Raw genomic sequence first — 23807 nt, forward strand, 5'->3', positions numbered from 1 at the left:
ACACGTATCTAGTTTGGAGATCAATATAACCCATCTCCCATCTTTGGACATACAAGACTCTGAAATATCACCTCTAAATGTATGAGGCAATATCATAGTACCAGCTGAGTGGTAAGACCCGTGACTATAATAAACAGTATTTCCCCATTGTGATTTCCAAAAACTAGAATCTGAATCGCAGGAGCGAGTCTTCTGGAGTAGAATGAAATCTGCATTAGTGTTTACAAAATAAATAAAAAAGTGGTTTTCTTTTAGTTAGTGTTCGTAAACCCCTGTCATTTAGAAATACAATATTTAATGCATTGAATTCAATGCGGCTTGTGCTTTGGAGAAAACATACATGTGGCGCGTGACCGGAAGTTGTAACACTGCAGATGCTACGTTCCCCCATGAATCCAAAGCTGTGAACAGGTATTTCAATTTATCTTGACAATTGTGTTACCCCAAATTGCAGAGAGAGTCTTGCTATATATACGCTTTATATCATGCAAAAGGAAATGTTTCATTAACTTGACGAACAATAACACACGCCGCTGGTGAGAGATTTGCTAGCCACTCATTCCAATGTTTACAAATGTCCCCCTAAGCAAGTGTGGCTGACTAGTGACAGTGACAGCTAGCTAGCTAGACCATGTGCAACTGAATCATAGAGGTAGACTGCTTATAGAGACACAAACACATTTCTTATGACCAGCCAAAACAAAACATTTAGCTACATATGTACTGTAACTAGCTAGTACAGAACTGTGTTGTAGCCTATGTGAACTCACTCTTAAAAGCCCAACCTGTTTGACGAGCTAAACACCGGTAGGCCTGGTTGTAGTCAACTGCAAGTGTTGCTGACAGATTTGATCAGACAGGTTGAAAAACGAATTACAGAAGTAGTATAGATATCTGCAATGTTTATAAACGTTTCCCTAGATGCTTGGAGAATGGGGAAAGGTGTAGTGGCTGATTTTGGCCCCAGTGAGTTGTTCTCTGGCCTGTGCCACACGGACACCCTTGACCCGTTCCCAGTGTGGCGGGATGGAGCCATCAGCCCCTGTTTTAACCAGCTGGTTCTGGGAGCCCTGGCTCACGCTGTAGTGGCCGTCTTCAGTGCCTGCTACCTGAGTGCTCAGAGGTAACGTTAGGTCACACAGTCAGGCCCCTCACAAAATCACAAGGCATAGGCTAAAACATTCTGGCCACTATTAATCCTACAGCACATACAGTAGTATGCGATACAGACCCACATATTGTACCTACGTGTACCTAGGTAAAATAAAGATGTTTGATTTCTACCTCCAGAACAGTAAGTTCATGTCTGTACTAGATCCCTTACTGTAGATTGGCATCTTTATTATATCTATTATATCTAGCCAGGCCATATTTCAGACAGTTCATCAACCATTTTATCCTTTTGCATTACACAGATGCAGCCTCCTCTGGTCCTCTCCCCCGTGTGGTTGGGGCCTCAGGGTGGCCTCAGCCCTGCTGGTGACCCTGCTCTTTGTGGTGGACTTGGTCCTGGTGGTCCTCCTCCACCGGGGGGACATGTACCTGGACGTCCTGGCTGATGGATGTGCCGTCCTGGCATGGCTGGTCCACTTTGGGGCACTGCTTGTCCTCCAGAGGTCCATCTATAGAAGAACCAGGGGTCCCTCTGTGTTACTACTGCTGGTCCTGTTGCCTATCCCTAACCTGGTGATCACCCTGCTGGCTTACGCCCAGGAGGCCACCTACCTGGACCTGGTGGAGCCCTTTAGAGTGGCACGGCTGGTGCTCGCAGTCACCCGGGGACTCTCTCTCCTGGTCTACCTCCTGGCCTTCGCTGCTCCCTGCGTCGGTGAAGGGAGTTACACCTCCATGTCCGTCAATGACGCAGACAGCTCTCTCCTCATCCCAGAGAGTTCCTACCAGGACACGGGAGAGGTGGTGGCAGAGGATGGCAGTAGCTTCATCTCCCGCCTGATGTACCTGTGGTTGAACCCTCTACTGAGGCGCGGCCGGCGTGGGGAGCTGGAGAGGCCATGCAATGTCTATCTCCTTCCCCGGAGGCTCCGCACCACTGCAGTGCACCGACACTTCCTCCACTGCTGGGAGGACTGCCAACAGAGGGCAGCAACACAGAGAAGGAACACTACACCCAGGCCTGCAAACAAGAGCCTACAGAACAGAACATGGACTTCACCCCTCCAGCAGGGTATAGCAGTGGAGGAGGTAGGACTGTTAAAAGTGTTGCACAAAGCCTTCGGGCTACGCTACTACCTGCTTGGTGTGCTGAAGCTAGCGGGCAACATGCTGAGCTTCGCAGGACCCCTGCTCCTCAGCAGCCTGGTGCACTACATGGAAGAGGAGGGGGCCCCCATCAGCCAGGGGGCCTGGTGTGCCACGGGCCTCTTCTTCAGCACCTTCTTCTCTGCCCTCATCCGGAACATCTTTGCCTTCGAAGTCTCGAAGGTCTCACTCTCAGCGCGCGCCGCCCTCATCTCCACCATCTACGGGAAAGCACTGCGGGTCAGCGGCGGCAGCCTGGCAGCGCGGTTCACCCTGGGCGAGGTGGTCAACTTCATGAGCACGGACACGGACCATGTGATCAACTTCTTCAACAATTTCCACGAGGTGTGGAGTCTGCCCTTCCAGTTTTCCATTGCCCTCTACCTGCTCTACCTGCAGGTGGGTGTGGCCTTCCTAGGAGGACTGGGTGTGGCTCTGCTGCTGGTGCCGCTCAATAAGGTGCTGGCCTCGAAGATCATGGAGAATAACAAGCACATGCTCTCACATAAGGATAGTCGTGTCAAGGTGAGAAATTCTCTATGGCTTTGACTATCTTTTACTTTTATCTTAACGCTCCAACCATAGCAACACCTATGAATGCTATTATTTTTATTGTTTAGAGCAGTGCTATTAAGTAGTAATGAAGTAGAAATTACAACATACAACTTCTATAGCTTTTATATTAAAAGTCTTCGATGTCAAGCTGTGAAACTGCTTGCAGACGTTTCACCTAAAAATGTGAGCTCAACAATGTCATCTGTCTGCCCTGTCCTTGCCTTCCAGCTAATGACAGAGGTCCTCTTTGGAATACGAGTCATCAAGTTCTACAACTGGGAGGCCTACTTTGCCCAGAAGATAGCAGATTTTCGGAGGCAAGAGCTGTCCCACCTCAAGGCCATTAAGTACCTGGATGCTGTGTGCGTGTACACCTGGGGATCTCTACCCATAGTCATATCTATCATCACCTTTGTCACATACGTGCTGCTCGGCCATGAGCTCACTGCAGCCACGGTAGGCATGGTCCATATTTCATTTTGTGCTTCATCCGATAGTAGTTACCATTTAAAAGTGAGCAAAATATTTTGCAATCAATCTGTTCCAATGTCCTCACTAGCAATATCACCTTGTATGAAGTAATGTTTCGGATAGAACATTCCAAGTGGTAGCTATGCTAGAATGGACATTGGAACAGACATACTAGCTATTGAAAGATCTACTAACTGATACCCAGGAACACAATGATGATGTGGCTGCATGAGACTAATTCGAATAGGGACACTTTCCCTCCTCCATTGCAGGTGTTCACCACTCTGGCCCTAGTGGGCATGCTGATCGTCCCCCTCAACAGCTTCCCCTGGGTCCTCAACGGCATCCTGGAGGCCAAGGTGTCCCTGGACCGCATCCAACGCTTCCTCAAGCTTCCCAACCAGGACCTCGATGCATATTTCAGTCTCGGTAGGTGTGTGTGTGCGTGCTCAGCATAAGTAAAGTACATTTTGCTTGTACATACATTATTAATTAATACATGTGCAATAACTGTGTCTATGAAAGTAAGAGATGCAAATATGTGCATGAAATGTTTTTCATTGACTTTGTGGGTCCAACTTACAGTGGCCCCTGAGGACCCCCAGGACACCATTGTGATGAGTCAGGGCATATTCTCATGGCAGGGGCCTGGGGGGTCAGACCCCCCCACAAGCTCTGATACTGAATCCCCCAAAGGAAGTCTGATGCTCCATAGCCTCAACCTATCCATCACTAAGGTGTGTACCCTGCATCACAAACTATGTAACCTATACAGCTTGGAAATCATGGGGTCTACCATCTTATCACAGCAAAGATGTAGTATTTTTTTTTCTTGTCTGCCAGGGATCCCTAGTTGTTGTGGTGGGAAAGGTGGGCTGTGGGAAGAGCTCCTTACTGGCAGCCATCACTGGAGAACTCAACCGGTAGTGCTCACCGCCTCAAGCTTACAAAGCTCAAGTAAATTTATTTTGTTGGTTTATTTCAATGACCTTTTTGGATCTATCGTTGAGTTGTTTACTTCCCTCTGTAGGCGTGGCGGTGATGTATACGTCCAGGGCAGGGAGGATGGGTTTGGTCTAGCCGCTCAGGAGCCGTGGATCCAGCATGCAACAGTTCGGGACAACATCCTGTTTGGCAAGGACTACAACAGTTCTTTTTACCAGGCCGTGGTGGAGGCCTGTGCGCTCACGGACGACCTCAATGTGAGACTCGCCTCTTTTTCAATTTCTTTATTTGTTTCTCTCTCTCTGCTTCAATCTCTCTTATCTTCATAGACAACCTCAATGCTAGCTTTATCCCTTGTTCCATTTTTATTTTGGCTAAGTCCAAACTTTACTTGACCAACCTCTAATATATTTGTTATATATCCAATGAATGTTAATAAGCACAAATCCCAAACTCGGTGCATTTGAAAATATTTGGCTGAATTGTCTTGTTTGTCCAGATTCTGCCTAATGGGGACAGGACCGAGGTGGGAGAGAACGGAGTGACTCTGAGTGGAGGACAGAAAGCTCGCCTGGCCTTGGCCAGAGCTGTTTACATGGTAAGAGTCCTCACCAGAATCCATGGTAACACAACAGCCATCTAGAAAAGACAGAGACTGTGTATCAGTGAATCTCCAACTTTATTTAACAAGCAAGCTTTTGCCAGGTTAGAAGTATGGATGGCAGAAAACATTAAATCATTTGCTTTTTGTATTGAATGTCAATCTCTCTTTTAAACGAACAAGGAGAAAGACATTTTCCTCCTGGACGATCCACTGGCAGCAGTAGACTCTGACGTGGCCCATCACCTCATGGAGAGATGCATCATGGGGATCCTCATGAGCAAGACCAGAATCCTATGCACCCACCGCATAGAGTTTGTGGACAAAGCTGATGTGGTGATTCTCATGGACAATGGAACAATTATTAAAACGGGTAGTGAACTCTGGCCTTTCGTTCGTCAATTGATAATGGAATAATGAATTAAATTTCTGTGTAAATGCATATGTCTGAATAAACTCTCTGTCCTTCTCATTCGTTTTAAATAGGTACACCTGAAGAGGTCCTTCCTTTGGTAGAAGCAGTGCCCAAGAACCGGAAGAATGACAGTAATGCAAAGGAGAAAGGTACCAGTAGTCATTTATGTCTCTTAGCGTTGTGTTTTGGAATATATTGCTTGCAACACAGTGCTAATATCACTGATGCAGAGGAATGAAAGTCCATTTGATTAGTTTCTACACCTTGTTGTTGAATTGAGTGATGGACTACTCCATGGAAAAATTGTCAGGTGTTTTTATTTGCGTTCTGACTTGAATCAGATGTCATTGAGCGAGAGGAGAAGCAGGGTCCGTCCAATGAGCTGTTTGCGGAGGAGGAGTCTTCACTGTCAAGGGAGGAGCAGAAGGCGGTGGGCGGGCTGGCCTGGAAGGTTTACCACACCTACTGGAGAGCGGTAGGAGGGCCCTTGGCTGTCTCCATCTTGCTGTCCCTACTCCTCATGCAAGGTACAGCTACCAACTGGCGCCTTAATATGACATCGCACTTCTGTTGGCTTTGCTGGATTGTTTATGAATTTTACATTTTGCTGTCTCTGTCTCAGCCTCTAAGAATGTGTCTGACTGGTGGCTGTCCCACTGGATCTCTAACCTGAAGAACAATGGTTCCGCCCAGAGTGTTCTCATGCCTGCCTACAGCTCACCACACCTGCTGCTATTCTCTCCTGGAGGACTAATGTAAGTTAGAGGTTGTTACAACGTTGAGACTGATACACTGGATAAGATTCAATTACTCAGAATGGGCAGTGTCATTCCTCTTACCTAATCCACTGTTAGGTTCTAAATAACATGGCAAAACTGATGGACAACTATAAAAGCTCAAACCAAGTTTATTCACCCAAAAGGTCGGACAGCTGAGCAGACAAAAACAGCACGAGTTTCCCCCAGCACGAGTATATATACCCCAATTTGGGTGAAGTATCCTCCTCTTCTCTAAACATGACATCTTTATTGCTAGGCAGGAAGTTAAGTGATGCGGGCAATAAACAGTTCCTTCTCCCTTAATCTGACCTGACCTCTGCCCCACATTCCTCACTAAACCACAGCTCTCCACCCTTATCAGTGACTGCAACGATGTGATTGCCTTTCCTTTACTCAGTACATTCCAAGCTTAATTGCCTCCACCATATACATTCCTGCTACAGATAACCATTTACTTCTGGTGTAGAAACCAGACTATGGCACTCCATATTTCAAGTTTAGGAGTCAGAACCCATCACCACTTATGACTCCACACTGCTTTAAGTCATACTTAGGTACTCTCCATTGATATTACAGAGCCTCTAAATCCTTTAGATTGTGCAGTAAAGGGATTAGGTGTCAAATCGCAGAGACTTCCATGATGCAAGATTGATTCAAATGTGTGTTTTATCCCCAGGTTCCCTGTCAATATTATGGAAACGACAGCTTTCGCCAACATGAGCTCAGAGGTGAAGTTCTATCTGACAGTTTACTGTTCCATTGCGGGTGCCAACACGGTCTTCACCGCCTTCCGAGCCTTCCTCTTCGCCTTTGGAGGCATCCGTGCAGCATCGGTCGTCCACAACAGGCTGCTTGACACAGTCCTCAAGGTTGAGCGTCTTCTGTTCAGTTGACCCCTCGGGAAACTGGTTTAGTCATGACCATGGTCATGGTTTCAATCATGCAAAAGATGTATTTTACATTTTCTAGCATAATTATGATTTTTCTGAAAAATTATCACGGTTCAACTCATGCTGTGAGAGCAGTGGAGGCTGCTGAGGGGAGGATGGCTCATAGTAATGGCTGGAATGGTGTCAATGGAATGGTATAAAACATCTCAAAGACGTGGTTTCCATGTGGTTGATAACACTCCATTGACTCCATTCCAACCATTATCCATTCCAGCCTCTACTGTGTGAGAGTTGATGTTCTGTAGATAATTTACAGTGTACTTGTTTTGTCCACACATTCCTAGTGGTGGGTACTGTTTGGAAAAAAAAAATATATATATATATGTTTTATACACTTTGTAGTATTTATTTTAAAGGTATATTTTTTTGTGCACAAACAAAAATGCTTTATTGGATAGAGGTGAGACAGTGGGAAAGATAGTTTTAGGCTGAAAAGGCATTGGTCCGGATTCAAACCCATGCTGCAGCCATATATGTGATCTGAAGGCAGTGGTTCAGACTGCTAGACTACCCTAATACACGTGTTTGTAGTGTTTACTGTTTACATTGCCATGATAGAGTACAAACACACCTAACTAACCCTGACCCGCCTCTCTCTATATCAATCCAGGCTACAGTTACCTTCTTCGACACTACACCACTGGGCCGTGTCGTTAACCGCTTCTCCTCTGACCTGTACAGCGTGGATGACACTCTCCCTTTCTTCCTCAACATCCTGCTGGCTAGCATCTTCGGCCTGCTGGGCATGCTGGTAGTGATGAGCTACGGCCTGCCCTGGTTCCTAGTGGCCCTGCTGCCCCTGGGCCTGCTCTACCACCTCACACAGCGCTTCTACCGACACACATCCAGAGACCTGAAGCGTCTGTGCAGCCTCACCCTCTCGCCGGTGTATTCACATTTCTCTGAGACGCTGAGTGGCCTCGGTACCATCCGAGCAAGTTCCAGTGCCTCCAGGTGAGAACGGTAAAGTTAGAATGAGGAATTTATATTTTGGACCCACTCTAGATCTGGTGGTTACCAACCTTGATTTGGCTAGTTGAATCAGGGGTGTTAGCGGTTAGATCTGAGCTTGCACAAAAGCCGGCTCAACTTGTACCTCTCTAGGACCAGTCCAAGGTCCAAGCCAAAACATATTTAAAAAAATAAAAAAATTATTTCACCTTTATTTAACCAGGTAGGCCAGTTGAGAACAAGTTCTCATTTGCAACTGCGACCTGGCCAAGATAAAGCATAGCAGTATGAGCAGACAACACAGAGTTACACATGGAATAAACAATTAACAAGTCAATAACACAGTAGAAAACAAAGGGGGGAGTCTATATACAATGTGTGCAAAAGGCATGAGGAGGTAGGCGAATAATTACAATTTTGCAGATTAACACTGGAGTGATAAATGATCAGATGGTCATGTACAGGTAGAGATATTGGTGTGCAAAAGTGCAAGTAAATAAATAAAAACTGTATGGGGATGAGGTAGGTGAAAATGGGTGGGCTATTTACCAATAGACTATGTACAGCAGCAGTGATCGGTTAGCTGCTCAGATAGCTGATGTTTGAAGTTGGTGAGGGAGATAAAAGTCTCCAACTTCAGCGATTTTTGCAATTCGTTCCAGTCACAGGCAGCAGAGTACTGGAACGAAAGGCGGCCAAATGAGGTGTTGGCTTTAGGGATGATCAGTGAGATACACCTGCTGGAGCGAGTGCTACGGATGGGTGTTGCCATCGTGACCAGTGAACTGAGATAAGGCGGAGCTTTACCTAGCATGGACTTGTAGATGACCTGGAGCCAGTGGGTCTGGCGACGAATATGTAATGAGGGCCAGCCGACTAGAGCATACAGGTCGCAGTGGTGGGTGGTATAAGGTGCTTTAGTGACAAAACGGATGGCACTGTGATAGACTGCATCCAGTTTGCTGAGTAGAGTGTTGGAAGCCATTTTGTAGATGACATCGCCGAAGTCGAGGATCGGAAGGATAGTCAGTTTTACTAGGGTAAGCTTGGCGGCGTGAGTGAAGGAGGCTTTGTTGCGGAATAGAAAGCCGACTCTTGATTTGATTTTCGATTGGAGATGTTTGATATGAGTCTGGAAGGAGAGTTTGCAGTCTAGCCAGACACCTAGGTACTTATAGATGTCCACATATTCAAGGTCGGAACCATCCAGGGTGGTGATGCTAGTCGGGCATGCGGGTGCAGGCAGCGATCGGTTGAAAAGCATGCATTTGGTTTTACTAGCGTTTAAGAGCAGTTGGAGGCCACGGAAGGAGTGTTGTATGGCATTGAAGCTTGTTTGGAGGTTAGATAGCACAGTGTCCAATGACGGGCCGAAAGTATATAGAATGGTGTCGTCTGCGTAGAGGTGGATCAGGGAATCGCCCGCAGCAAGAGCAACATCATTGATATATACAGAGAAAAGAGTCGGCCCGAGAATTGAACCCTGTGGCACCCCCATAGAGACTGCCAGAGGACCGGACAGCATGCCCTCCGATTTGACACACTGAACTCTGTCTGCAAAGTAATTGGTGAACCAGGCAAGGCAGTCATCCGAAAAACCGAGGCTACTGAGTCTGCCGATAAGAATATGGTGATTGACAGAGTCGAAAGCCTTGGCAAGGTCAATGAAGACTGCTGCACAGTACTGTCTTTTATCGATGGCGGTTATGATATCGTTTAGTACCTTGAGTGTTGCTGAGGTGCACCCGTGACCGGCTCGGAAACCAGATTGCACAGCGGAGAAGGTACGGTGGGATTCGAGATGGTCAGTGACCTGTTTGTTGACTTGGCTTTCGAAGACCTTAGATAGGCAGGGCAGGATGGATATAGGTCTGTAACAGTTTGGGTCCAGGGTGTCTCCCCCTTTGAAGAGGGGGATGACTGCGGCAGCTTTCAATCCTTGGGGATCTCAGACGATATGAAAGAGAGGTTGAACAGGCTGGTAATAGGGGTTGCGACAATGGCGGCGGAAAGTTTCAGAAATAGGGGGTCCAGATTGTCAAGCCCAGCTGATTTGTACGGGTCCAGGTTTTGCAGCTCTTTCAGAACATCTGCTATCTGGATTTGGGTAAAGGAGAACCTGGAGAGGCTTGGGCGAGGAGCTGCCGGGGGGGCAGAGCTGTTGGCCGAGGTTGGAGTAGCCAGGCGGAAGGCATGGCCAGCCGTTGAGAAATGCTTATTGAAGTTTTCGATAATCACGGATTTATCGGTGGTGACCGTGTTACCTAGCCTCAGTGCAGTGGGCAGCTGGGAGGAGGTGCTCTTGTTCTCCATGGACTTCACAGTGTCCCAGAACCTTTTGGAGTTGGAGCTACAGGATGCAAACTTCTGCCTGAAGAAGCTGGCCTTAGCTTTCCTGACTGACTGCGTGTATTGGTTCCGGACTTCCCTGAACAGTTGCATATCCCGGGGACTGTTCGATGCTATTGCAGTCCGCCACAGGATGTTTTTGTGCTGGTCGAGGGCAGTCAGGTCTGGGGTGAACCAAGGACCGTATCTGTTCTTAGTTCTGCATTTTTTGAACGGAGCATGCTTATCTAAAATGGTGAGGAAGTTACTTTTAAAGAATGACCAGGCATCCTCAACTGACGGGATGAGGTCAATGTCCTTCCAGGATACCCGGGCCAGGTCGATTAGAAAGGCCTGCTCACAGAAGTGTTTTAGGGAGCGTTTGACAGTGATGAGGGGTGGTCGTTTGACTGCGGCTCCGTAGCGGATACAGGCAATGAGGCAGTGATCGCTGAGATCCTGGTTGAAGACAGCGGAGGTGTATTTGGAGGAGTTCTCGTGAGGGTGCCCTTGTTTACAGATTTAGACTGCAATTTGTGTGAGATTGAGGGCTCCTCCCCCCAGTTTAGCAGTTCTATCTTGGTGTCCAGGGCGGAAGATGTTATAGTTTTTCAAAATTAGGGTATGGAAATCTCTGAATTTTTGCAACTCCTCCCCCTTTAGGTTCTATCTTGGCCTTCCTGAGCCAGGATTCAGACACAGCAAGGACATATATATATATATTTTTTTTTTGGAAGGAGGTTCATGTTCTCCGTCTGTCTGTTGTGGCTCTAGATTTGAGGAGGAGAACGAGAGGCGTCTGGAGCAGAACCAGCGCTGTCTGTTCCTTAGTAACGCCGCCATGCAGTGGCTGGACATCCGCCTGCAGATGATCGGCGTTGTCGTGGTGACGGGCATCAGCGTGATCGCCGTCGTCCAGCACCAGTTCAAATCCATCGACCCGGGTGAGCACCCAGCTAGCATGTTAGCATGTGTCCCATAGTCAGCACAGGTTTAGCACAACACAGGCCTCGATTACACTGTTGATGTCTACTAGTTGTTGAGGCTGCTGTAGAGGAGAATCTAGAAATAGTATCAGTACATGTACTCTGAGTATACAAAACATTAAGAACACCTCTTTCCATGACGTAGACTGACCAGGTGAATCCAGGTGTTAGCTATGATCCCTTATTAATGTCACTTGTTAAATCAACTTCAATCAGTGTTGATGAAGGGGAGGAGACCGGTTTAAGAAGGATTTTTAAGCCTTGAGAAAATTGAGACATGGATTGTGTATGTGTGCCATTCAGAGGATGAATGGGCAAGGCAAAATATTTAAGTGCCTTTTGAACAGGGTACTGTAGTAGGTGCCAGGTGCTCCATTTGTGTCAAGAATTGCAACGCTGCTGGGTTTTTCTACGCGCAACAGTTTCCTGTGTGTATCAAGAATGGTCCACCACCCAAAGGACATCCAGCCAACTTGACACAACTGTGGAAAGCATTGGAGTCAACATGGGCCAGCATCCCTGTGGAATGCTATCGACACCTTGTACAGTCCATGCCCCGACGAATTGAGGCGGTTCTGAGGGCAATATTGTTTTGTATAGAGTATACTCAGTGCATGTCTTGTTTGCTGTGCCTAGGCCTTAATAATAACTGTTTGTCCTATGGGTGTTCTCCCTGCCAGGTCTGGTGGGTCTGTCCCTGTCCTATGCTCTGTCCATCACAGGCCTGCTGTCAGGCCTCATCTTCAACTTTACCCAGACAGAGATGCAGCTGGTGAGTGTGGAGCGCACCGAGGAGTACTCCACCACCCTGCCCACTGAGCAACAACACAGCAACCCACAGGTGAGGAGTCCTGTGAGGACGTGTGTTTTATAGCATGCTACTCAGTTGCACCCCATTGAGGTTTCATAATTCCTTTTTTTCATTGTCAGAAGTGTACGCCACTCTGTAGACCTTTGAGAAGGTTATGTGGCAGGTTTTCAGTGGTTGTCTTTATGAGGTGTTGGATAGGTGTTATTTCTAAAATTACTAAATCTATTTGTTCAAGTTCTTTGGGTATTTTAGCCTGGTCAGTTACTTCTTACTGAAGTGGCCATTCAGGGGAATAGAAAACAAATAAGTTTGTTAAATGACTGAGGACCCATCTACTTCCGTCTTTACCATAGGTGCCCACCTCGTGGCCTGAGCAGGGTTGGGTGGAGTTCCGTGGGGCCGTGCTGTCCTACAGAGAGGGGCTGCCCAACGCCCTGGACGGGGTGAGCCTGGTGGTCCGGCCTGGGGAGAAGGTGGGGGTGGTAGGCCGGACGGGCTCAGGCAAGTCGACCCTGTTCCTGGCCCTCTTCCGCATGGTGGAGCTGAACCAGGGTCAGATCTTACTGGATGGAGTGGACACCAGCCAGGTGGGACTGGCCCAGCTCAGGTGAGAGGATTAAGAGATGATGGTGGTGATATGATTTTAATGTTTTTTTTTTCAACTGATAATGATTGGGATCTGTGCATCTGTAATAAAAGCTCTTTATAGGTGACGACATTCATCAAGCATGTCTACTTATTTTGAACTACAAAAAAATAGATGATTTTTTTACACTGTATTTGCCGCTCCCCCTTCAGGTCCAAACTGGCCATCATCCCCCAGGACCCGTTCCTGTTCAGCGGGACAGTGAGAGAGAACCTGGACCCATGTGGACGTCACCCTGACCCCCGGCTACTGGAGGCCCTGGAACACTGTCACCTCAGCGCTGTCATCAACTGCATCGGTGAGGGTGGGAGAGAAAGAGAGGGGGAAGAGAGGATTGAGGACAGTAGAGGAGGGAGATTGTGATGGTGATAGAAGGGAGATGATGAAAAATCGTGCAAATGAGAGGGTGATCTAGCAGATGAGAAATAGGAAGAGTAGTTGAATTAAACAGACAAACAGAATGAGAGACCAATGGAGAGAAGAGGGGTATCAAACAGAGGTGAAAGTAAGCCGGTACATTCCGGTACCAACAAAATAAATAGTGGTGGTACGCCGTACCAGTAAAACGTGACCCATCGCAATAATTTAAAGGAAATGCAGAAAAAACTATATTGAATTACACCATTATTTAACATTACCGCATGTCGGCTGCATGAAAATGAGCGAGTTGACTTGAAATCGGTCCGTATACTTGTGGTTCGAAGAAAACACTAAAATGTTGGAAAGGCGGAGATAAGTGACCGAGATACGTGCGTACAGCATTGGATGCATAATTTCGGGATACAAGTGTAGTGGGCCTAATGACAATCGCCGAATGTCATTACACGTTTAGTGTTTTTGTAACAGATTTGTCTTTCCATTCAGCAAATTGCAGGTGCACTGTGGATGCTGGAATTATATTGTGAGTGGCCAAACGTGCGTGGGTAGCCAACAGGAGTGCCTTTTGAAGTGATTGTTTCACAATCAAATGAAAACCTCATGACTGGTTAACAAAGTTAATAGGGATTCTATATGTAATCTATGCATCTAAACTCAGCAAAAAAATAAACGTCCCTTTTTCAGGACCCTGTCTTTCAAAGATAATTTGTAAAAATCCAAATAACTTCACAGATCTTCATTGTAAAAGGTTTAAACACTGTTTCCCTTGCTTGTTCAATGAACCATGAAGAACCATAAACAATTAATGAGCATGCACCTGTGGAAAGGTCGTTAAGACACTACAGCTTACAGACGGTAGGCAATTAAGGTCACAGTTATGAAAAATTAGGACACTAAAGAGGCCTTTCTACTGACTCTGAAAAACACCAAAAGAAAGATGCACAGGGTCCCTGCTCATCTGTGTGAACGTGCCTTAGGCATGCTGCAAAGAGGCATGAGGACTGCAGATGTGTCCAGGGCAATAAAGTGCAATGTTCGTACTGTGAGACGCCTAAGACCGCTACAGGGAGACAGGAGAGACAGTGGCAGACCACGTGTAAGAACACCTGCACAGGATCGGTACATCCGAACATCACACCTGCGGGACAGGTACGGGACAGGTACAGGATGGCAACAACAACTTCCCGAGTTACACCAGGAACTCACAATCCCTTCATCAGTGCTCAGACTGTCCGCAGTAGGCTGAGAGAGGCTGGACTGATGGCTTGTAGGCCTGTTGTAAGGCAGGTCCTCACCAGACAACAACATCGCCTATGGGCACAAACCCACCGTCGATTGACCAGACAGGACTGGCAAAAAGTGCTCTTCACTGACGAGTCACGTTTTGTCTCACCAGGGGTGATGGTCGGATTCGTGTTTATCGTTGATGGAATGAGCATTACACCGAGGCCTGTACTCTGGAGCGGGATCGATTTGGAGGTGGAGGGTCTGTCATGGTCTGGAGCGGTGTGTCACAGGATCATTGGACTGAGCTTGTTGTAATTGCAGGCAATCTCAACGCTGTGTGTTACAGGGAAGACATCCTCCTCCCTCATGTGGTACCCTTCTTGCAGGCTCATCCTGACATGACCCTCCAGCATGACAATGCCACCACGCACAGAACGAGCAGGATGGCTGATTTCCTGCAAGACAGGAGTGTCAGTGTTCTGCCATGGCCAGCGAAGAGCCCAGATCTCAATCCCATTGAGCACGTCTGGGGCCTGTTGGATCGGAGGGTGAGGGCTAGGGCCATTCCCCCCCAGAAATGTCCGGGAACTTGCAGGTGCCTTGGTGGAAGAGTGGTGTAACATCTCACAGCAAGAACTGGCAAATCTGGTGCAGTCCATGAAGAGGAGATGGACTGCAGTACTTAGTATCTGGTGTGGCCACCAGCTGCATTGACTATTACTTTTGATTTGGAACCCCCTTTGTTCAGGGACACATTATTCCATTTCTGTTAGTCACATGTCTGTGGAACTTGTTCAGTTTATGTCTCAGTTGTTGAATCTCATGTTAAGTTTGCTGAAAATAAACGCAGTTGCCAGTGAGAGGAAGTTTCTTTTTTTGCTGAGTTTGTGTCATTCTATGATTAGACTAGTGCTGTTAGGGTGAACATATTACCGCCACACCGGCAGTCACGAGCCAGGAACGCAGTCAAATTCCACATAACCTGATGCTGCTGCTGATCACTAGTAGCCTACCAAACTAGCTAACTGCCTGGTACTCAGCACTCTATTGTCCTTCTAATCACTCTGATGCAAACGTAATCGATGAGCTCATGTTGCGCAACATTTCTATAGGCTATGCAATTGCGGGAGAAAAGTGTTTTGATGGGATCCTCTTTTTAATAGAGGCCATCAGCTTTCTATAGGCTAGGCTTTCCTAATATTAAACACATTGCTTTGCTTTAAAACAGAAGTATAGCCTACCTGGCTGGCATTAAAATTAACCACGGGAAAACTCCATTCGCTATTTAAGCGCATAGATTACATGTATTTTTTCCCCCCTGCCACTGTTCCGAGACAGGTCCATGATAATGGTCCATTATAAATGAAAACTAATTTGACACATATTATTTAGTATATGTAAAGGCAAGATTAAATCAAGAATAGTCTAATGGGTGACATTAGTCCTTCACTTGTGAATGATCCCACTTGTGTGCATTAAGGCAAGAAACAACTCCTATAACCTAGCCCATAGGCCTATATGTTTTGATACGGTTTGAATCACAACTAAAGTGGCCAAATAACTTCTTAATTTAAGCTCATTAATCAGTTTTTACAACTGGTGTAGAGCCTAACGTACATACATAGGCAGTGCGTGAGTTACACATTTGGAGAAAATCATTTTCACCATAAAAATGCACATTTTATAATAAAGAATTACATGCATAATCACATTATGGTCACTTGAGTGGCATTTTCCCGCTAATTGATTGCATTTTGGAACATTTGTGCTTATAGCCTACTGCCGTGTACTCCCTTTAGAAATCGTTTGGAGAAAGCATCCTTTCTATTTTATTCAGCTATGTTCAATTGAATTCTTCATACTATAAAATCATGCCACGGAATTCTAAGCAAATATTGTCTGCTAAATGAACTAGTGTAGCCCACAGTCATATGGCATCGCCAGATCAGGGCCTAACATAATGACAACTGTTCTTCTGAAACAGACTACATTTTCTTAGACAGGTCTAAAGAGACATGGTATTAAAATAAATAATAGATTTATTGTGATGGTGTAGGTTATATTACATAGACTTATTAGAACATGTAGAGGTTCCAAAGGTCTGCATCGGTGTGGAAGCCAGGAGATGCCAAATGTGTTTAATAACGGTCACTTACTGTGAGACAGGCAGTTATTTGCTTTAAAATCACAAAATGTCATGACCGCCACAGCCCTAGATTAGACCCATTTAAAAATGTTAAAAACGTGGTATGTCCTGTGCGGTAAGAAATGAATTCTACTTTCACCCCTGGTATCAAACCAAGTGAGAGTGAAAGAACAAGGAAGTAAAGGAGAGTGAGGAAAGGAAGAGAGTGAAGGTAGTAATTAGTTCATGTTTGTGTCTGTAAGAGTTTGGTCAGGTGGCCTCACTAACCTCTGTGAGTGTATTTGTGTATCTTAGGTGGTCTAGGTGCTGAGGTGGGAGAGCGGGGCAAGTCTCTCTCTCTGGGACAGAGACAGCTGCTGTGTCTGGCCAGGGCTCTGCTGACTGAAGCTAATGTAAGAACCAGCCCACACCATCCATCCATACCAATTACTAACATGGCTTTGAATTCTCAACCATCCGTATCAATTACAAACATGGCTTTGAATTCAACCATCCGTATCAATTACTAGCATGGCTTTATTTCTCAACCATTGTTTCCTCTCTATAGATTCTGTGCATTGACGAAGCTACAGCCAGCGTTGACCAAAAGACTGACAAACTGCTACAGCAGACAATCAGAGAGACTTTTCAAGACAAGACCGTCCTCACCATTGCCCATAGGTAAATTATTCAGTGAACACAACTTTACATAATGATCTTAAGTGCTTTAGTAGACATTTATACTGAATTATACATAACTTGAGTTTTTATGGTACATTTTTAATGTAATTTGATGTCCTAGTTTAATAAAGTGACACCTTGATTTTCTCTTTCTCTGTCACCAGAATCAACACCATCATGGACTCAGACAGGGTGCTGGTGATGCATTCTGGGAAGGTGGTGGAGTTTGATACCCCTGCTGATCTGTGCCAAAGAGACGACTCCATTTTCTGCAAGCTGGTTGGTGGGAGGAGAGAGTGAGAAGAGAAGCTATCAGAGGACTAATGACAATGGGAAATGTCAATGGGGATCTCTCTCTGTTTCCCCACAGGAGGCCAGTGGTGGTCAGACTCTGTGGACCAACCAACCACCCGTCCAATGGAGGTGGTAGAAGTTGGCACTATAATAATTACTGGTCCAGGGTCGGATTATATATTTTTTTATCCCCATGATCGTTAAGGTTAGGATTTGGTGTAGGGTAATTTGATCCTAGATCTGTAGTTAAGGGCGGCGACTTCTGCCTTGAGGCCCACCGACTGACATTTGACCTCAGAGAGTAAGGTCTGAATAGTCCAACCCGAGCAAGATTATTCTTTTACTACATTTTAGGAAGTCAGGTTAATTTTCTAACCTGGGCGTCATGTGGAATTTCTCTGCTTTTTATTCATGAAACACGTTAATGTGGTACGAAAGAACTGTCGATGTGTCAATGGCACAGAGGTAATGAAGAAACAATGAAAAAGTACTTGAATTGCTTTTGTATGAAGTGAGTATTTTATAGCGCTATAATGATTTGGACTGGAAAGTTGTCTTCCTAGACAAGTCAGTCATTCACTTTGCAGCATTGTCAATCATTTATGAATGTCTGAGATTCCTTTTGCACCTGGTCTGTTGACAGTATGATCTGTATAGCTAGAGTGCACAATAATGGACATTCTTCACATAGATAAAACACATGGTTACACACTGTTTTCTGTACGGACATGCTACAGACAAATATTTATCACAAATTATAAAGACAATTTAAAGTTGCTATTTCTCTTTTTGTTTGCCATTCACACAGAGCACATTTGTTTGGAAGCTCCTCACAGTATTGTTACGTCTGAGGATTTCAAGCCATTCTGTAGCAGAACTACTGTATATCAGTCATTTGAGAATGTTTCTGTTTTGTAATATACTGTAAGAGAGAACATTCAGGGAGAATCGCCTTTGCATGCAGCATTTTCAGTAGTGGTCAGTACTCTCATGTACAGTAATATGAAGGTGTAACATTTTCAAAATAAAATGGCTGCACTGGTTTTACACGTCTGGTCACTTTTTAGATTTATTGAGTTTGCTTGAACATCATTATGACAATCGTCATATTTCTATGATTTACACATCTCATGTTATTGTTTTGTTGAGTTTGGGTTGATCAAAATGTCAGTACAATTACATAATTATCATTTAATGGTAATTGGAAGGAGTAGCCCCACCTTAAAGGTATGGTTACACAGTAAGAATGTTATGATGTCTCATAAATCAGTTCTATTCAAGTCTTCATCCCTAGATCATGCCACACCTTCATTGTTGTGCCTCATAATTACCATGAGTCATGAATGAACGACCTAGCAGCCCCTCCCTTGAAACAAGACAACTCTTTGGCACACCTGCATTTTTGTTATATCTACAGACAATTATTATTTTCCACCTGTCTTGGTATGTCAGAGAAAAACAGAGCACTCCAGCTCACAGTTCCAATCTTGGGAGGCCAGGTTTCAGTGATCGCCCTGCCTACCTGGACTGGAGAATGTGTGTGACGGTTTGTGGCTGGGAAGGGATGCTGAAGATGGAACCAGTTTGTCTGTTTTGGGGAGGGTTTGTTTTCACTGAGTGAGGCACCTGGAAGGCATGCCGAAGGTGGAACCAGTTTGTTTGCTTTGGGGAGGGTATGCTTTCGCTGAGTGAGGCAAGGGGTAGGCAGTCCTACAGGAGTACGGAACAGCATGGACTGCTAACACTGTCACAACTTTCTCACATCGGTGGTAAAACTCCTCGGTGGCAGAGTAACAAGAAACTGCATGGTCAAAACAACCCAATGGAGACTAAGGTAATATTTAGATTTGTTGTCTATTTACATTTTGAAACCTTTGCTGAAGTACTCCATCCAGACTATATGGTGCCAGGTACTATTGTAGTGTTTACAAAGTCCACAATGATGTCATTGTAAGGGTCAGTACAACTGAATGCATTCAACTGGAATGTGTCTTCCACTTGTTACCTAACGCCTCTGAATCAGAGAGGTGCAGGGGGCTGACTTGGGGAAAATCTCAGTCAGCCTCGAATCTCTTACAGCTCTGCACCATGTGAATGAATGTCAAACAATAGGAATTATTTGAACAGAGTAAATGTCAATAACGTGCCATGTTTCATGAAATATGATTGCAGCATTTAGCTTACTGTCAGTGCACTCGTCTTTATGAGTGAATATACAGGTAACTGACAAAATAAAGGAAACACCAACATAAAGTGTCTTAATAGGGCGTTGGGCCACCATGATCCACATCAGCTTCAATGCACCTTGGCATAGATTCTACAAGTGTCTGGAACTCTGTTGGAGGGATGCGACACCAGTTTTCCACTGGAAATTCCATAATTTGGGGTTTTGTTGATGTTGGTGTAAAATGCTGTCTCAGGCCCCACTCCATGGCATTTGGTTTTCATTGTTTTCATGCTCATCAAACCATTCAGTGACCACTTATGCCCTGTGGATGGGGGCATTGTCATCTTGTGGATGGGGGCATTGTCATCTTATGGGTGCGTAGCCAAAATGGGGGCATAGCCATGGTAGCCAAAATAATGGGCAAACTAATGGCCTGCCAAGCATACTTTGTATCAATATACCCTTATTTATTCAAGTGTTTCAATTATTTTGGCAGTTACCTGTAGTTATTGTTGGGCGTGTGGCATAATTACATTCAATCTCTGCTCCTGAATTAAGTTATTTAATTCAAAACATTATGGCGGACTTAAAAGCAATAGGGGAATACTGAAACACATAGTTTAATAAGTCTGAGTGATTAATATTTGTACATATTCATGTTTTGGATGTACAGTATTTGATGATGAAGTTAATGATGATGATTATGATAATTGTGGAACTAATTATTGTTCTTAGAGCAGCAGTCTCGCTAAGCATGTGACACAAATCACTTACAGGACTTGAAAGAACATACTGGAAGCGATTGTTTACAAATCGCTTTATTTGAGCCCCTGCCACGGCAAGCTTTTCATAATAGAAACTGATGGGTGTGGTCATTTCTGCGTTTACACCCGACTGTAGTGCACTATATATATATATATATATATATATATATATATATACATGGAGGAACAACGGGAACAAGTTTGTCCAGATATATATATATATAAGGGGGCTATGGGGGATAACTTGTTTACATATGTAAATTGGCAGATGGTTGACACCCAGGTAGCTGCCCATTTGAGGTATTCGAGGTATGGCCTTGGGACATGGAGGGAACAACGGGAACAAGTTTGTCCAGATATATATATATATATATATATCTGGACAAACTTGTTCCCGTTGTTCCCTCCATGTCCCAAGGCCATACCTCGAATACCTCAAATGGGCAGCTACCTGGGTGTCAACCATCTGCCAATTTACATATGTAAACAAGTTATCCCCCATAGCCCCCCTTTAGTTATGGTTTCAGCTGATTTAGTGTTTTATGTTCAAATGGGTAAAATGAGCTGTGGCATTATTGTCTCATTATGTTCTTTCTTTACATTTGATACTCTTGAAGGCTATGAAAGTATGCTGCAGTATTTAGGCCTACATGATTTGATTATTAGAGCATGAAACCAAGTTGAGCATTTCTTTTCAACTGATTCTGTCCTCCTCAACAGATTTAGACAGAAGAGCTTTTCATAAAGGATCATGGTATGTGAGATCATTCATCCATCAGCCATGATGATAGTAATAACAAGCATATTCCAGCACAATAAGCTAAGCAACAGGAAATGTACTTTTTGAAAAACACCTATGCCTCAGCATTACTTTCTAGAAGTGTATGCCATTTAAAACGTCTATTTAGAAAGGTGATTGTATTATAGATTTGTAAGTTATTGTAAATAACATGTATTTTTAAGTTTATTGTTCATTGTTGGCATTTGATGTTCGGGTTATTGAAACATGACCAATGCTGAGGCCACACGCCTGTCTGCACATTTCTTATAACTATGTTTGTATGTCTGCTTTTAGCCTGGTGTCCGCAGCGGGAGGAGGCTCTCTGATGGGCTGATGCTGGAGCAATCAGAGGAAGGACAATTGGTCGTTTCCAGTGTTGACGATGGCTCCTTGGCCAATCAGGGGCTGAAAGAAGGTATGACTTTTGAGTCTCTTATTTAATACATAAACATGTTGTTGAGTCTCAAAGCTCCCAAAAAAACAAAAAAACTAGAGCTTTCACTCTTGGAATTTTTCTCAGACATTTGTGCATAAGTAAAATACATAGCTGTTTTTAAGGACACATTTGGAATCATTGACATATTCGGTCACCATGCTTTAACTGTGTTTCACTTTGAGAAATGTTGTTTTTTTCAGGAGATGAAATTGTGGGTGCCACAATCAACTTTGACCAACTTTCGAAAGACGACGTGTTGAAAATACTGAGGTTGATGGATGATAATGGATTTGATGAGAAGGTTCAAGTTCTGACGAAAAATAATTTGCGCAAGAGTATGGGGACCTTGGACAGCATCAAAGCACCAGAGGAGGTTTGTGGAATACATTTAAAGTTAAACAGAATTACCTGAATAACAAATTAAGTCCATTTTCAAAAGGTTGTTAGATCAATTATATCTATTGTTATTGGATTGCTTCTCTTTGCAGATGTTGAAGGATTCCTATAACAGACTCAATGCCAAAATAAAGAAGTTCATGAAGGAGGACAGCTCTGGACAACCTACAGCTTCTGGGGAAAGATGCTCTCCTAATGCGCAGGTACCGAGACCTCTCTGGGCCAAGCCTGATGTCAGAGGAACAGACTCTACAGTGACTCTCAATACTCCTGGTGGAGAACTTTCGTTGCCTAATGCCAACATGAGTACAAGGGATCTCTTCCTAGCTCAATTGAATGGGTCTATAGAGGCTGATCCTGATGTCAATATCTCCAATTTACCTTCAGTAGACCTTAAAGGTTCCAAAATAGATTTAGAATTGCCAAATTCAGACATTGGCATCCCATCTGGGAAGATCAAAACACCAAGTCTTGGTAGGGCTGACTTTGCTATATCTGGACCAAGATTTAGGAATCCAGACCTGGACCTCTCAGTGGATGAGATGTGTGTATCAGATATCAGTTTGCCTGACCTCAATAGTCCAGATATTGACATACCCCCAGGTAAATTCAAACTAACGAAACCACATGCAGAACTCAAAGCTTCTGATTTCGATGTGAATGCCCCCTCTGGTAAACTGAAGATGCCCAAATTTGATAATGATGTAAAAACACCAAAGCTAATTCTCAAAGCTCCCACGATAAAAGGTGGACTTGATGCACCTGACTTGGACTTACCCAAAGTCGACCTGAAATCACCTAAATTAGATGTAAACACTCCAGATATTGACATTGATTCACCCACAGGGAAATTGAAAATGCCCAAATTGAAAATGTCAACATTTGGAATGAAGGGGCCACATATTGACAAACATGGAGATATAGAGGGACCAGACCTGAACTTGTCATCTCCCCAACTCAAGGGTCCCAAAGCAGACCTCAACATTCCAGATGCTGATATTGGCCGCCCATCAGGAAAATTCAAAATGCCAACTTTCAAGATGCCAGATTTAGGTTCCTCTGGACCAAAAGTTAAGGGGCCTGACTTTGATCTTTCAGCCCCCAAGTTTAAAGCTGGGATTGATGCCCCTGACATGGATTTACCAGACATGGACCTCAAAGCCCCTAAATTAGATGTAAACTCTCCAGATATTGACATTGATTCACCCACAGGGAAATTGAAAATGCCCAAATTGAAAATGTCAACATTTGGAATGAAGGGGCCACATATTGACAAACATGGAGATATAGAGGGACCAGACCTGAACTTGTCATCTCCCCAACTCAAGGGTCCCAAAGCAGACCTCAACATTCCAGATGCTGATATTGGCCGCCCATCAGGAAAATTCAAAATGCCAACTTTCAAGATGCCAGATTTAGGTTCCTCTGGACCAAAAGTTAAGGGGCCTGACTTTGATCTTTCAGCCCCCAAGTTTAAAGCTGGGATTGATGCCCCTGACATGGATTTACCAGACATGGACCTCAAAGCCCCTAAATTAGATGTAAACACTCCAGATATTGACATTGATTCACCCACAGGGAAATTGAAAATGCCCAAATTGAAAATGTCAACATTTGGAATGAAGGGGCCACATATTGACAAACATGGAGATATAGAGGGACCAGACCTGAACTTGTCATCTCCCAACTCAAGGGTCCCAAAGCAGACCTCAACATTCCAGATGCTGATATTGGCCGCCCATCAGGAAAATTCAAAATGCCAACTTTCAAGATGCCAGATTTAGGTTCCTCTGGACCAAAAGTTAAGGGGCCTGACTTTGATCTTTCAGCCCCCAAGTTTAAAGCTGGGATTGATGCCCCT

The 23807-nt window shown here is 44.7% G+C and overlaps 2 protein-coding genes across 4 annotated transcripts; both read left to right on the forward strand.

Annotated features, from left to right (window-relative positions):
* Positions 1–312: 312 nt before the first annotated feature.
* LOC112245792 (ATP-binding cassette sub-family C member 10) lies at positions 313–18449 on the forward strand. Of its 2 annotated transcripts, XM_024413955.2 has the most exons (22): positions 330–411; positions 922–1123; positions 1416–2784; positions 3043–3270; positions 3558–3714; positions 3871–4022; positions 4129–4208; positions 4316–4487; positions 4730–4828; positions 5015–5204; positions 5318–5395; positions 5588–5773; positions 5869–6001; positions 6702–6894; positions 7586–7929; positions 11029–11198; positions 11921–12081; positions 12405–12658; positions 12850–12995; positions 16743–16840; positions 16996–17108; positions 17273–18449. In XM_024413955.2, the coding sequence occupies exons 2-22, from the start codon at positions 933–935 to the stop codon at positions 17406–17408; spliced, it is 4650 nt and encodes a 1549-aa protein (XP_024269723.2). In that variant the 5' UTR covers positions 330–411; positions 922–932; the 3' UTR covers positions 17409–18449. The 2 variants fall into 2 exon arrangements, with proteins under 2 accessions (XP_024269724.2, XP_024269723.2); XM_024413956.2 differs by lacking the exon at positions 922–1123 and having other exon boundaries at positions 313–411.
* Positions 18450–18987: 538 nt separating this feature from the next.
* LOC112245543 (neuroblast differentiation-associated protein AHNAK-like) lies at positions 18988–23730 on the forward strand. Of its 2 annotated transcripts, XM_042310786.1 has the most exons (5): positions 18991–19236; positions 21054–21087; positions 21409–21529; positions 21751–21923; positions 22039–23730. In XM_042310786.1, exons 2-5 carry the CDS (start codon positions 21085–21087, stop codon positions 23728–23730), a joined length of 1989 nt encoding a protein of 662 aa, XP_042166720.1. In that variant the 5' UTR covers positions 18991–19236; positions 21054–21084. The 2 variants fall into 2 exon arrangements, with proteins under 2 accessions (XP_042166719.1, XP_042166720.1); XM_042310785.1 differs by lacking the exon at positions 21054–21087 and having other exon boundaries at positions 18988–19236.
* The last annotated feature ends 77 nt before the right edge of the window (positions 23731–23807 follow it).

This window comes from Oncorhynchus tshawytscha, linkage group LG32 (genome assembly GCF_018296145.1).
Source record: "Oncorhynchus tshawytscha isolate Ot180627B linkage group LG32, Otsh_v2.0, whole genome shotgun sequence".
NCBI classification, from domain to species: Eukaryota; Metazoa; Chordata; class Actinopteri; order Salmoniformes; family Salmonidae; genus Oncorhynchus; species Oncorhynchus tshawytscha.

What these genes read in the sequence shown, in the direction of transcription:
- LOC112245792 (XM_024413955.2), top strand. Translation starts at nt 933, where the DNA reads ATGGGGAAAGGTGTAGTGGCTGATTTTGGCCCCAGTGAGTTGTTCTCT. An exon ending in TCAACCTATCCATCACTAAG is followed by an intron (nt 4,023 to 4,128) that starts GTGTGTACCCTG and finishes CTTGTCTGCCAG; the next exon opens with GGATCCCTAGTTGTTGTGGT. An exon ending in TGGAACAATTATTAAAACGG is followed by an intron (nt 5,205 to 5,317) that starts GTAGTGAACTCT and finishes CGTTTTAAATAG; the next exon opens with GTACACCTGAAGAGGTCCTT.
- LOC112245543 (XM_042310785.1), top strand. Translation starts at nt 19,078, where the DNA reads ATGCTTTCGCTGAGTGAGGCAAGGGGTAGGCAGTCCTACAGGAGTACG. An exon ending in ACAACCCAATGGAGACTAAG is followed by an intron (nt 19,237 to 21,408) that starts GTAATATTTAGA and finishes GTCTGCTTTTAG; the next exon opens with CCTGGTGTCCGCAGCGGGAG. An exon ending in GCATCAAAGCACCAGAGGAG is followed by an intron (nt 21,924 to 22,038) that starts GTTTGTGGAATA and finishes TTCTCTTTGCAG; the next exon opens with ATGTTGAAGGATTCCTATAA.